Genomic DNA, 13,190 nt, shown 5'->3' on the forward strand with positions numbered 1-13,190 from the left:
GACATGGAAAATCTGAAAAACGGAAGATTCCATTCTGTGTCTGCCGGCCCATGTGGCAAGCTGTCAAGTCTTATGCTGCCATGGATTCAAGGCCTAAATGTAAAGAAAACGTACACATACGTGGGAGAACTGGTGTCAAAATTGCTTTCCTGCTGGGATAAATTCGTATTTGACCTTGGTGGTAGCAGGATGCCTTTCAACTGTCCTTGGAGTTTATCCTCAACCAAAGAGCAGCTTTCTGCTTTACTTTTGAAAAGAATGCTTCTACAGTTAAGAAGTGTCTTCTAAGGTCTTTAAAACAAAATATTAAAATGATAAATGAGGGTTATCAAAAGAGGTGAATAAAATGACAGCAGGAAGTTACGGACCTATTTTTATCTGGGATTCATTCCTCTTCTCTCTATAAATATTAATATATCCTGTCTACAGCATGAAGATGACCACAGTCAGTTTTATCTGAAGCAACTTCTAGAATTTATGCATATCTGGAAAGTGTCCAGGTAAGACATTTCATTTCTGTTCCAAGACTACTTTCTGACTGATTTCTCAAGTGCCAAATCATAATATTTTTCAGTTGATTGTAAAAACTATCCTTTCACTAATACTGTGGAAGCTATTGTGCTTTTAATAGATATCTCCCTTTGGCAAATTCTGTTAGTAATTATCTATTCTTCACAGCTATTCAGATGCGTTTGAAGAGCTGCTAACACCTTCCAGAACAATCTAACATTCATTTAAAAATCTCTTTACTATTGGTTATTACATTTTCGAGGATTTTTTTTTCTCATTCATTTGGTAAATTTGATTGTGCATATGTCACTAAGCTCTTTGTATCACTGAATTTCCATACTTTGAAAGTCACCATCTCCTGCTTTAAATTCCTTTCTGGAACTCCTTGAAAATAATTGGTACATTATAAACAAAGGAGAGTGAATTCAAATTGGAAAACTCAAGTGACAGCAAATGAGCATATCCTAATTGAGTCTGATATCTCAACGTATGCATGTATTATTTGAAAGAATAAACATATCAAAAAGCTAACCTGGGAGAAGGTATCAGTGCTACAGGGTGAGTTTATCAGGAATTAAAGTTGCTCTGAGCTAAATGAGCAAAAAATGGAGTGTGGGAGGTATGTGTCATAAATTCTCTAAAGCACAGCCTGATATAAAAGTGAGTTAAAATTGTTTTAGTGACTACTAATAATAGCTATCACTTCCTGGAGTTCTAGTACATTTTGCATACATTATCTCATCTAATTCTCCCTTTAACTCCATAACAACACATACTACCTTACTTTGGAATCAAGGAAACTGAACTTCTGGAAGATTAAATAACTTATCTAGGGCCAGTCACTCAGTCTGTTAGTTGGTTTAGTTGCTAAGTCGTGTCCGACTCTTTGCGACCCCATGGGCTATAGCCTGCCAGGCTCCTCTGTCCATGGGATTCTCCAGGCAAGAATACTAGAGTGGGTTGCCATTTCCTTCTCCAGGGGATCTTCCCAACCCAGGGATCAAACCCAGCTCTTCTGCATTGTAGGCAGACGCTTTACCGTCTGAGCCACCAGGGAAGTCCTTTTGTTAGTAGAAAGAGTGAAATCAGTGCTGTCTGCAATTTGCAAAGGCTACATTCTTTCATTAAGATATCATGTCTGACAAAACCCACTGAAATGTTGTGAAGTGATTGGCCTCCAACTAATAAAAAAAAAAAAAAAGAAAAGGAAAAAAAAAAAGATATCATGTCTTTCTCTTTCCTGCCAGTATTCAGCCTCATACCATAAAATCATAGAATGGGTAAAACTAAGGAGGACTTTTGATATCACTTAATCTAAATTATTATTGTATTACTAATTACATGCTTCAGATAGGTCCCCATCAAAATGGTGTATTAAATCAAAGGTTGTGTTTCAAAATAAATTTATAAGACAACTACCACATCAACAAATGCAGAGAGAAACATCGAATTGGACAAATTCTTCAAGAAGTCTGGAATCCCTGAGAGTCAGAGATTTTTTCTGAACTGTTTGGTGGAGGGCTGTGACTTGTAGGTGGATCCTACCTAGGGCACAGAGAAACAAAAGGAGCCTGTGACTCTTTGGAAAAGACCCTGTCCTGGGAAAGATTGAAGGCAGGAGAAGAAGAGGACGATAGAGGATGAGATGGTTGGATGGCATCGCCCAATCGATGGACATGAGTTTGAGCAAGCGCCAGGAGTTGGTGATGGCAACTGCATGCTGGACTGGCGTGCTGCAGACCATGGGGTCGCAAAGAGTCAGACACAACTGAGTGACTGAGCTAACTGTGAGACCCATAGGATTTATTCACTAACTTTTCATTGTCAGTGATTTTTAATTGAAGTATAGTTGACAGACAACGTTTCTTCATTCTCTTTCTTCATTGTGTTGTTCCTCTGATTGGGCGATTTCAAGAAATCTGTCTTTAAGTTTACAGAGTCTTCTGCTTGGTAGTTTATCAAATTCTTCAGCTCAGTCTTGTATTCTGACAATTAGTACAAACATTTCTATTTGATTCTTGTGTTTTCTCTTTGCTGAATTTCTCATTTTGTTTCTTGCATGGTTATGCTAAATTCACTAAATTCTTTTCCTGTGTTCCCTTGTAGTTCTCTGAGCATCTTTAGAACAATTATTTTGAGTGCTTTAATCAGACAATTCTTGTATCTCCATTTCTTTGGGGTCAGTTGCTGGAAGTCTACTGTATTCTTTGGGTGGTGTCGTATTTCCCTGATTTTTTGTGATCTTCTAGCCTTATATCCCTGGGTGGGGAAGATCCCCCAGAGAAAGGAATGGCAACTCACTTCAGTATTCTTGCCTGGAGAATCCTGAGGACAGAGTAACCTGGAAGGCTATACAGTCCATAGGGTCACAAAGAGTTGGCCATGACTGAGCAACAAACACTTTCACTGCACACAGCCTTGCATAGCTGTCTGTACATGGGAAGCAGCAGTCACCTCTTCCAGACTGTATGAGCTGGCTTCAGTATGGAAAGACCTTCACCTACAGGCCAGGGTACCCCGAAATGTGCTGTGACCCTGGGTGTAGTGGTGCAAGGCACCGAGCACAGAATTGTGAGACAACTCCAGGAGGGGAGGAGAAACACAAAGTCTGCTCAGCTCAGGCCATGGGGTTCCACAGCATCCACCACCATGTGGTCCTTGGCAAGTGCTGTGGGAGGTCTGCGGTGCTGCGGGGGCTGTTGTGATCCTCAGTAGTGCCTCCAGCTAGGGACCAGGGCAGACAGCAGTCGCTGCTGGAGCTGGTCGTGTACACACACACACCCAGCTGTGAAGGCCAGCTGCAGGTGCCTGTGTAGCGATAGGGTTGGCTGCAGACACTCATAGAGTTGGACAGGGGATCGAACAGGGCTACCTGCTACTATAAAATATATTGGTGTGAATTTGTGTTGTACAATTCATCATTTGATTCAATTCAGGAGTTTTCAGGAAAAAATAGGAAGGGAAAGTCAATAATGTTTGGGAAAATAATTTTGAATAGTGAAGCCAGAAGAATCTCTGTTCAACTCACATCTATCCCACCTAAGAAGAGATAAAGCTGAAGCATTAATTGGAGCTTAGGGAAAAAAGCAAAAATACCAGGAAAACACAGAGGTTTGGGATCAAATACAACACTACCTATGATAAATATGTCATTAATTCTGAAAGCAATTCTCTGCAAATTTTTGCATATTTAATATTGATGTATCTGTCATTATCTCCTTGTGAATCCCTTTGCAACTGACGTTTTGAAATAAAAGTAGTTTCTTATAATGAACAGTCTTTGAGAGGTTTGGGTATGTTGTCAAAAATTTCTTCTGAGTTCTAAGGTTTTTAAATATGCTTGTAGCCTATCAAGTTATACAGAGGTTTTAAGGCAGACATTCAAAATGATATTTAAAATTACATCAACAGAAATCCTTAAACCATATTTGCTATAGAATCATGGGCAAAGCAAGACTTGTGATAAATTTGCTAAATTTAATGTTTTCCCAGTCAACTTTAAACAAATTTCTTTTTTTCTTTCCAGACAGTGTCTCTCAACAGTAATCCAAAAATATTACTTCCACCTGAAATACTTATTGAAAACCCAGGTATTAACTTTTGTTACTTACTTAATTAATCTAATAAGCATTTATTATCTACTCTTTTTCTAAAACTTTGCACATTTCTGAATATACAAAGATTTATAAAGCAGAGGATCTGCACTTCAATGGCTTTCATTCTATCATGGCAAAACAGACAAGTAACCAGAGGTGTGTAATAAAGTGTCATGTGTACTGTGAAAGACCTATGTGTATATAGGACACACAAAAGAGGGTTATCGATTTTACTTATTTGATCTGAGTGTTGAAAAATGAGTGTGTCAGCCAAGGGAGGGGTGTGGTGAAGGAAAGTCAGAGGTAGGGGTAACTTAAAGCAAATAACAGGAATAGAGCAGGTAGCAAACAGCCTGGTTTGAGTCAGAAACTGTATGCTATTGAAACTTTGGAATGGCCACAATTAAGGTTCAAGGTGAAAGCCTAGGAAAAGACCAGATGAAAGGGAGAAGCAGGAACCAAGTTATGTATGGTCTTAAGGACATTTTATGGACAATTTAATGATTTTCTAATTTATCAGCTGACGACATAGAGCCATTATGCAGGGCAGCATGACGACAGATGGGTGACTATACGACATTTCATTAACCCGAAGAGATGAGGAGGGCATGGACAAAAGCTCTAATATGGGGAAGGAAAGGAAGGGACTTCATAAAAGGTGAAAATGTGCAATTTACATGATTTGGTGAAAAACTGTGAACAGCAAAAGAACACAGTGCCTAGACTATCTCCAGATTCCTGGCGGCTGACTGATCACATGGAGACATTAATGAACTAAACAGTGAAGGTAGGAGAAGATAGCTTGGCAGGGAAAATAATGGATTCAGTCTAATCTAATGCCTATTAGGCATCCAAGTTGTAGTCACCATTAGGCAAATCATTTCTTACAGTGTGTTCTTCCAGGGAAAGGTTGTTGTTTTTCAGTTGCCCAGTCATGTCTGATTCCTTGTGATCCCATGGACTGCAGCACGCCAGGCCTCTCTGTCCCAAGCATTCTCCTGAAGTTTGACCAAGTTCATCCATGGCATCAGTGATGTTATCCAGCCATCTCATCCTCTAGCACCCTCTTCTCCTTCTGCCCTCAATCTTTCCCAGCATCAGGGACTTTTCCACTGAGTCAGCTGTTCACATCAGACAACCAAAATACTGGAATTTTAGCTTCAGCATCAGTCTTTCCAACTAGTATTCAGGGTTGATCTCCCTTAAGACTGACTGGTTTGATCTCCTTGCTGTCCAAGGGACTTTCAGGAGTTTTCTCCAGCATCACAGTTCAAAGGCATCAATTCTTTGGTGTTCTGCCTTCTTTACAGTTCAGCTCTCACAGCCATACATGACCAGTGGGAAGACCGTAGCCTTGACTATACAGACTCTCGTCAGCAGAGTAATGTCTCTGCTTGTCAACACACTGCCTAGGCTTTCAAAGCTCTCCTGTCAAGAAGCAACTATCTTCTGATTTCATGGCTGCAATCACAATCCACTGTGATTTTAGAGTCCAAGAGGGGGAAATCTGTCACTGCTTCCATCTTTTCCCCCTCTATTTGCCATGAAGTAATGGAGCTGGACGCCACAATCATAGTTTTTTTTTTTTTTAATATTTAGTTTTAAGCTGGCTCTTTATTCTCCTCCTTCACCCTCAAGAGGCTCTTTAGTACCACTTTCTGCCATTAGAGTGGTATCATCTGCATATCTGAGGTCGTTGATGTTTCTCCTGCCTCTCTTGATTCCAACTTGTAACTCATTCAGCCCAGCATTTCTCCTGATGTGCTCAGCATACATATTAGTCTTCCACAGATAAAATACTGTATGATTACAGAAAATGAGGTAAGAGAATGTTTTTAAAACAAGTGAAGATTTCTTTTTCCATTAAACAAATGACTCTTGATAAATATACCAAGGGTCCAGATCTTAAGCAATATTAAATTGCTATCCCCAATATTAAAAAAGAGTAAACAGTTCTGAAAATAATACATTACACTTCTTGATGTAGATACGAAACTCACATATTAATTCCATGTAAATAAGTAAAGATACAGGGATGACAAATACACAACTCATCTTCCTTCCCAAAGTGTAATCCTCTCACTCTAATTCCACTTCTTTCTTGAGTCTAGACTGAATCTGGAAGTTTAAAATGTGGAATGTGCAAATAATTCACAATTATTTCTATTGCTTTAAACCTCATAAAAGTGTCATAATTACTACTTCTTTGTGACTTCCATTCTTTCTACTGTAGAATTTGAAATATACCAGGTACCCAGGGCATATTAAGGCTCCATTCCCATATCATTTATGGCTCTTGACTATACACAGATACTGTGGAGGTTATCATACCTTCCTTATGGATGAATTTTAACTACCTAAATGTCTCAGTACTGCTCATGTATAACAGATCCATGATAATTAATTTAATTGTCAAATGCAGAGGTTTGGTCATATCACTTATATATGAGGCCTCCAATACTTTCACTTTAAAAGAAATCATTTTTTGAAAACAAGCAATTTTTCCAATACGACTGAAAAGTTGGCAAACCATCGAAGAAATACTGTCTTTATATTATCACAGGCAAATAGTTATTATCACCACATCTGAATTATTTTATAAATAGGCCACAGTGTCTGCAATTTTCCACATGAACTCTCTCTAAACCAATGAATTTTTTAAATGACATTTCTTCCTAAGAAGCATCAATAGCTAAATATCTAAGAAGTGAGAACAGACTGTGATATTATCAATTTACAATATTGCACTTTCAGTTTGTTTGACAAGTCCATTAAATAGCGTTTCATCAACACTGAAAATAGTTAACAATTTGAAGAACAATGTTTTTACCTATCTCATACTTGAATTATTATATGATTTGGCAAAATAATAAACAAGCAGGTCGAATAAACTTGCCATGAATATTACTGAATAATATGGATAACCTAAATTTCCAAATATTTTGTTTCATCAGCAATGGCTATTAGCATATTTTACATTTGACACATTTCAGATTGGGCATCCTAACTTATGCTTGTTAAACAGCTAATTTTGTAAGTAATTTACATAGAGCTTTTCCTTTTGGCAATTTTTTACCCCTCTCTTCTATTCTACTAATAATTAAGGAATGTTTTCTGTATTCATTCTATATTCAGAATTCATTGCTAACATTTAGGAGAAATTAAGAACAGAAGAAAGAGAAAGAATTTTCCCCGGAGGAGCTACTTAATGCTTACTTGGTACAAATTACTAAACTATTTACTTACTGGAATCAACAGAAATCAAAGTCAGAACCATGTTCTGAAGTTTCTAACAATCTAATTGGAAACAGCATTTTCACATAAAGCACGCAGAGTGGTAGATCTCCAGGATAAAGCAGTGTAAAGCCAGATTTCCATCTAGGTGGAAGAATCAGCTTGTGATTCAAAGTTGCTTTCTCCTAGTAGCCTCTAACGCATTGTCTCCAAAATTTTTATTTAAATGCCAAGTAGGACCTTTAGAGAAAGTTAGCAATCCCTATCACTGACGACAAACTTACACTGGGATCTAGTAACTGATGAACTCATTGTAGACCAAATGGATCTGGACTGAAAAAAAATCTATCCATGCTTCAAAATGTAGGTTGGCTTCATGAAATATCTGCTTGGTATAAAAAGAGCTAAAAACCTCCAAACACTTTACCTTCAAGCGCATAACTCAGAGGCTGTACCAACTAGATAACCAGACAAAAATAAAAACGTCACCTCTATTGTTCGCGTGTGTCTGTGCTGTCTCTTCAGTCACACCCGACTCTTTGCAACCCTATGGACTGTAGCCTGCCAAGTTCCTCGGTTCACGGGATTCTCCAGGCAAGAATCCTGGAGTAGATTGCCATGTCTTCCTCCATGGCGTTTTCCTGACCCAGGAATCAAAGCCAGAAGTCTCCCGAGGCTCCTACACTGTAGGCAGATTCTTTGCCACGGAGCCAACAGGAAAGCCTGTTGTTCAGGTGTAACTAACTGAATGAGGAAGGCAGAATAATTCTTTTCTCACACCTTCCTCAAGACCAAAATCTAACAGTATTTAGCCTCTAAACAGAGATCAAAAATTCCATTTATAAGGAGAAAGAAAGTGGGCACACAGGGATCTGATAATATATATATAGCATTTTTAGGACAATAGCTGTCTTAGTAATAAGCAGACTGACTGTTGGATTTTCAGAAGTTCCAATTTCAAACATAATTTAACCAGAGTGGCAGTAAAGACAGAGTCTAGGAGCAGAGATTCCAAATGTATGTATAAACATTCTGCCATGGGGTAAGCTTTAATTCAGCAATCCTTGAGTTTATATTACTCACTACTAGAGTGAAGATAGTAAAATAATATTGTTAAAAATTAACCAAGCAGTAGATGTAATGTGCTTAATATTATATAGTGCTGGAAGATTAAAAATGTTCAAGAAAAGATAAGTACAAGTGTGATTTTATTGCTATTAGAGTTACTATTTTTAACACTGTCACTAAAGTAGAGGTTTGTATAGGACCCAGAAGAAAAATGTCACAAAACTGACTTGCATTCACAACAGAATATAACAGGAGGGAAAGGAGCAAAAATAATCATAATAAAATAGAGTAAAATGAATAAGTAACATGGACCAGCTAAAAGGTCACAAAAGGAGAAGTCAAGGAGACAAAGGAGATAAGTCAGGTTGAAAAGGAAGTAAAACACCTTTGCAGAACTGCAACCTATCTTAGCAGAAATAAAGGGCAGATTGAAACTACTAAAAGTCAAACCTATGTATAGAAAACTGCCAGACAAGAATAAGAAGAAACAATGAAAGATCTTCAGTAAGGAGATAATTACTACTCAACATAATTTGTATCCTAACTGGGCTTCCCTGGTGGCTCAGACGGTAAAGAATCTGCTTGCTAAGGCAAGAGACCTGGGTTCCATCTCTGGGTCGGGAAGATCCTCTGAAGAAAACTGCTTCCCACACCAGTGTTCTTGCCTGGAGAATTCCATGGACAGAGGAACCTGGCAGGCTACAGTCCATGGGGTTGCAGAGTTAGAAATGATGGAGTGACTTTCACTTTCAAGTGAGATATAAAGAGTTTCATCAGAATAATGACATAATCTGATGACTTAAGATCTGTGCAGTGAGTTATATAATACATGAAGAGTACACACACACAAATTAAAGAACTGAATAGGCAATCTTATTACAGAATAAGTTTGGTACAAAATATTGCCACTATTCTAAAATCTGGCTGTATGCCACTTTATATCTCTTTTCTTCTCCGTGAGTGGTATTCTTTGAAGAAAAGCCACTTTGTAGCTTTTCTTTGCCATATCACCACAGAAGTATGCATCCAATAGCAACTTGCACCTCAGATATTTCAGATTTGGTTTCACTCCACCACAATGAAGAAAATATGGCACTAAAGTGAGTCACATGAATTTTTTTGATTTTTCAGTGTGTATAAAAGTTTTGTTACATGGTAGTCTAGTAAGTGTGTAATGACATTATGTCTTAAAAAAACACAATGTGTGTACCATAATTAAAAAATAATTTCTTGCTTCATTTCAGTTCAGTTGCTCAGTCATGTCCAACTCTTTGCGACCCCATGAACCAGGCCTCCCTGTCCATCACCAACTCCCGGAGTCCACCCAAACCCATCTCCATTGAGTCGGTGATGCCATCCAACCATCTCATGCTCTGTCGTCCCCTTCTCCTCCTGCCCTCAATCTTTCCCAGAATCAGGGTCTTTTCGAATGAGTCAGCTCTTCACATCAGGTGACCAAAGTATTGGAGTTTCAGCTTCAGTGTCAGTCCTTCCAATGAACACCCAGGACTGATCTCCTTTAGGATGGACTGGTTGGATCTCCTTGCAGTCCAAGGAATGCTCAAGAGTCTTCTCCAACACCACAGTTCAAAAGCATCAATTCTTTGGTACTCAGCTTTCTTGATAGTCCAACTCTCACATCCATACATGACCCCTGGAAAAACTATAGCCCTGATTAGACCGACCTTTGCTGACAAAGTAATGTCTCTGCTTTTTAATATGCTGTCCAGGTTGGTCATAACTTTCCTTCCAAGGAGTAAGCATCTTTTAATTTCATGGCTGCAATCACCATCTGCAGGGATTTTGGACCGCAGAAAAATAAAGTCAGCCACTGTTTCCACTCTTTCCCCATCTATTTGCCATGAAGTGATGGGACAGGATGCCATGATCTTAGTTTTCTGGATGTTAAGCTTTAAGCCAACATTTTCACTCTCCTCTTTCACTTTTATCAAGAGGCTCTTTAGTTCTTCTTCACTTTCTGCCATAAGGGTAGTGTCATCTGCATATCTGAGGTTATTTATATTTGTCCCAGCAATATTGATTCCAGCTTGTGCTTTTTCCAGCCCAGGGTTTCTCATGATGTACTCTGCATATAAGTTAAATAAGCAGGGTGACAATATACAGCCTTGACGTACTCCTTTTCCTATTTGGAACCAGTCTGTTATTTCATGTCCAGTTCTAACTGTTGCTTCCTGACCTGCATACAGGTTTCTCAAGAGGCAGGTCAAGAGGTCTGGTATTCCCATCTCTTTCAGAATTTTCCACAGTTTCTTGTGATCCACACAGTCGAAGGCTTTGGCATAGTCAATAAAGCAGAAACGGATGTTTTTCTGGAACTCTCTCACTTTTTTAATGATCCAGCGGATGTTGGCAATTTGATCTCTGGTTCCTCTGCCTTTTCTAAAACTAGCTTGAACATCTGGAAGTTCACGGTTCATGTATTGCTGAAGCCTGGCTTGGAGAATTTTGAGCATTACTTTACTAGCATGTGAGATGAGTGCAATCATGCAGTAGTTTGAGCATTCTTTGGCATTGCCTTTCTTTTGGATTGGAATGAAAACTGACTTTCTCCAGGTCTGTGGCCACTGCTGAGTTTTCCAAATTTGCTGGCATATTGAGTGCAGCATTTCATAGCATCATCTTTTAAGATCTGAAATAGCTCAGCTGGAATTCCGTCACCTCTACTAGCTTTCTTTGTAGTGATGCTTCCCAAGACCCACTTCACTTCACATTCCATGATGTCTGGCTCTAGGTGAGTGATCACACCATCGTGGTTATCTGGGACATGAAGATCTTTTTTGTACAGTTCTTCTGTGTATTCTTGCCACCTTGTCTTAATATCTTCTGCTTCTGTTAGGTCCATACCATTTCTGTTCTTTATTGAGCCCAACTTTGCATGAAATGTTCACTTGGTATCTCTAGCTATCTTGAAGAGATCTCTAGTCTTTCCTATTTTATTGTTTTCCTCTATTTCTTTGCATTGATCACTGAGGAAGGCTCTCCTTGCTATTCTTTGGAACTCTGCATTCAAATGGGTGTATCTTTCCTTTTCTCCTTTGCTTTTCGCTTCCCTTCTTTAGAAATATCAACCCAAACACTTGAGCCTTCAGTGAATTGTAATCTTTTTTTGCTGATGGAGGATACTGTCTTAATGTTGATGTCTATTGAAGATTGGCGTGCTGCAATTTCTTAAGAAAATGATGAAGTCTGCCACATTGGTTGACTCTTCCTTTCATGAATGATTTTCTGGGGCATGCAATGCTGTTTGATAGTACTTTACTGATAGTAGAACTCCTTTCAAAATTGGAAGTCAGTCCTCTCAAACACTGCCACTGCCTTATCAACTAAGTTTTTTTTAATATTCTAAATCCTTGGTTGTGATTTCAAAAGTCTTCCCAGTGTCCTCACTAGGAGTAGTTTCCATTTTGAGAAAAATCTTTCTTGGCTCATCCAGAAGACTCAGCTCCTCATCCTTCAGGTTTTGTCATGAGATTGCAGCAATTCAATGCCATCTTCAGGCTTCACTATATCTATGTGTGTCTGTGTGCTCAGTCACTCAGCCAAGTCCGATTCTTTGCAGCCCCAGGGATGTAGTCTGCCAGGCTGCCCTGTCCATGGATTCTCCAGGCAAGAATGCTAGAGTGGGTTGCCATTTCCTCCTGCAGGGGGTCTTTGTAACCCAGGGATCAGACTCATGTCTCCGAAATTGGCAGGCAGATTCTTTACCACTGGTGCCACCTGGGAAGCCCCTCATTGTACCTATACATATGGGTGTATGATTTTCTCATTTATTCTTTTCAATTTTTGAAAAATCTTTGCACTACTATAGACACAGTGAGGGGCTTCTCAGGTGGAACTGATGGTAGAGAATCCACTGCCGACTGGTGATGGAAGTCAAGTCCGATGCTGTAAAGAACAATATTGAATAGGAACCTGGAATGTTAGGTCCATGAATCAAAGTAAATTGGAAGTGGTCAAACAGGAGATGATGAGAGTAAACATCAACATTTTAGGAATCAGTGAACTAAAATGGACTGGAATAGGCAAATTTAACTCAGATGACCATTATATCTAATACTGTGGGCAAGAATTCCTTAGAAGAAATGGAGTAGCCATCATCGTCAACAAAAGAGTCCAAAATACAACCTCAAAAATGACAGAATGATTTCTGTTCCATTCCAAAGCAAACCATTTAATATCACAGTAATTCAGGTCTATGCCTCAACTTCAAAGAAGCTGAAGTTGAATGGTTCTATAACAACCTACAAGATCTTCTAGAACTAACACCAAAAAACATGTGTACTTCATCATAGGGGACTAGAAAGCCAAAGTAGGAAGTCAAGAGATACCTGGAGTAAAGATAAGTTTGGCCTTGGATTACAAAATGAAGCAGGGCAAAGGCTAACAGAATTTTGCCAAAAGAACACACTGACCATAGCAAAAAACCCTCTTCTAACAACACAAGAGAAGACTCTACACATGGACATCACCAGACAGTCAATACCAAAATCAGATTGATATATCCTTTGCAGCCAAAGATGGAGAAGCTCTACACAGTCAGCAAAAACAAGACCAGGAGCCACAAGACTGTGGCTCAGGTCATGAACTCCTTACTGCAAAATTCAGACCTAAATTGAAGAAAGTAGGGAAAACCACTAGACCATTCCAGGTATAACCTTAGTCAAATCCCTTATGATTATACAGTGAAAGTGACAAGTAGATTCAAGGGATTAGATCTGATAGAGAGGGTGCCTGAGGAACTATGGACAGAGTTTCATAATA

At 38.9% G+C, this 13,190-nt stretch overlaps 1 protein-coding gene across 1 annotated transcript in view; it reads left to right on the forward strand.

Moving 5' to 3' along the window:
- PIK3C2G (phosphatidylinositol-4-phosphate 3-kinase catalytic subunit type 2 gamma) overlaps positions 1–13,190 on the forward strand; it is a 410,590-nt gene that overhangs the window by 67,942 nt on the left and 329,458 nt on the right. The window contains exons 7-8 of the mRNA XM_061124127.1: positions 430–500; positions 4,037–4,100. Of these exons, the coding sequence (XP_060980110.1) occupies positions 430–500; positions 4,037–4,100 (135 nt within the window). The remainder of the gene's footprint in view (positions 1–429; positions 501–4,036; positions 4,101–13,190) is intronic.

The sequence above is a fragment of the Dama dama genome, chromosome 22 (genome assembly GCF_033118175.1).
Source record: "Dama dama isolate Ldn47 chromosome 22, ASM3311817v1, whole genome shotgun sequence".
NCBI classification, from domain to species: domain Eukaryota; kingdom Metazoa; phylum Chordata; class Mammalia; order Artiodactyla; family Cervidae; genus Dama; species Dama dama.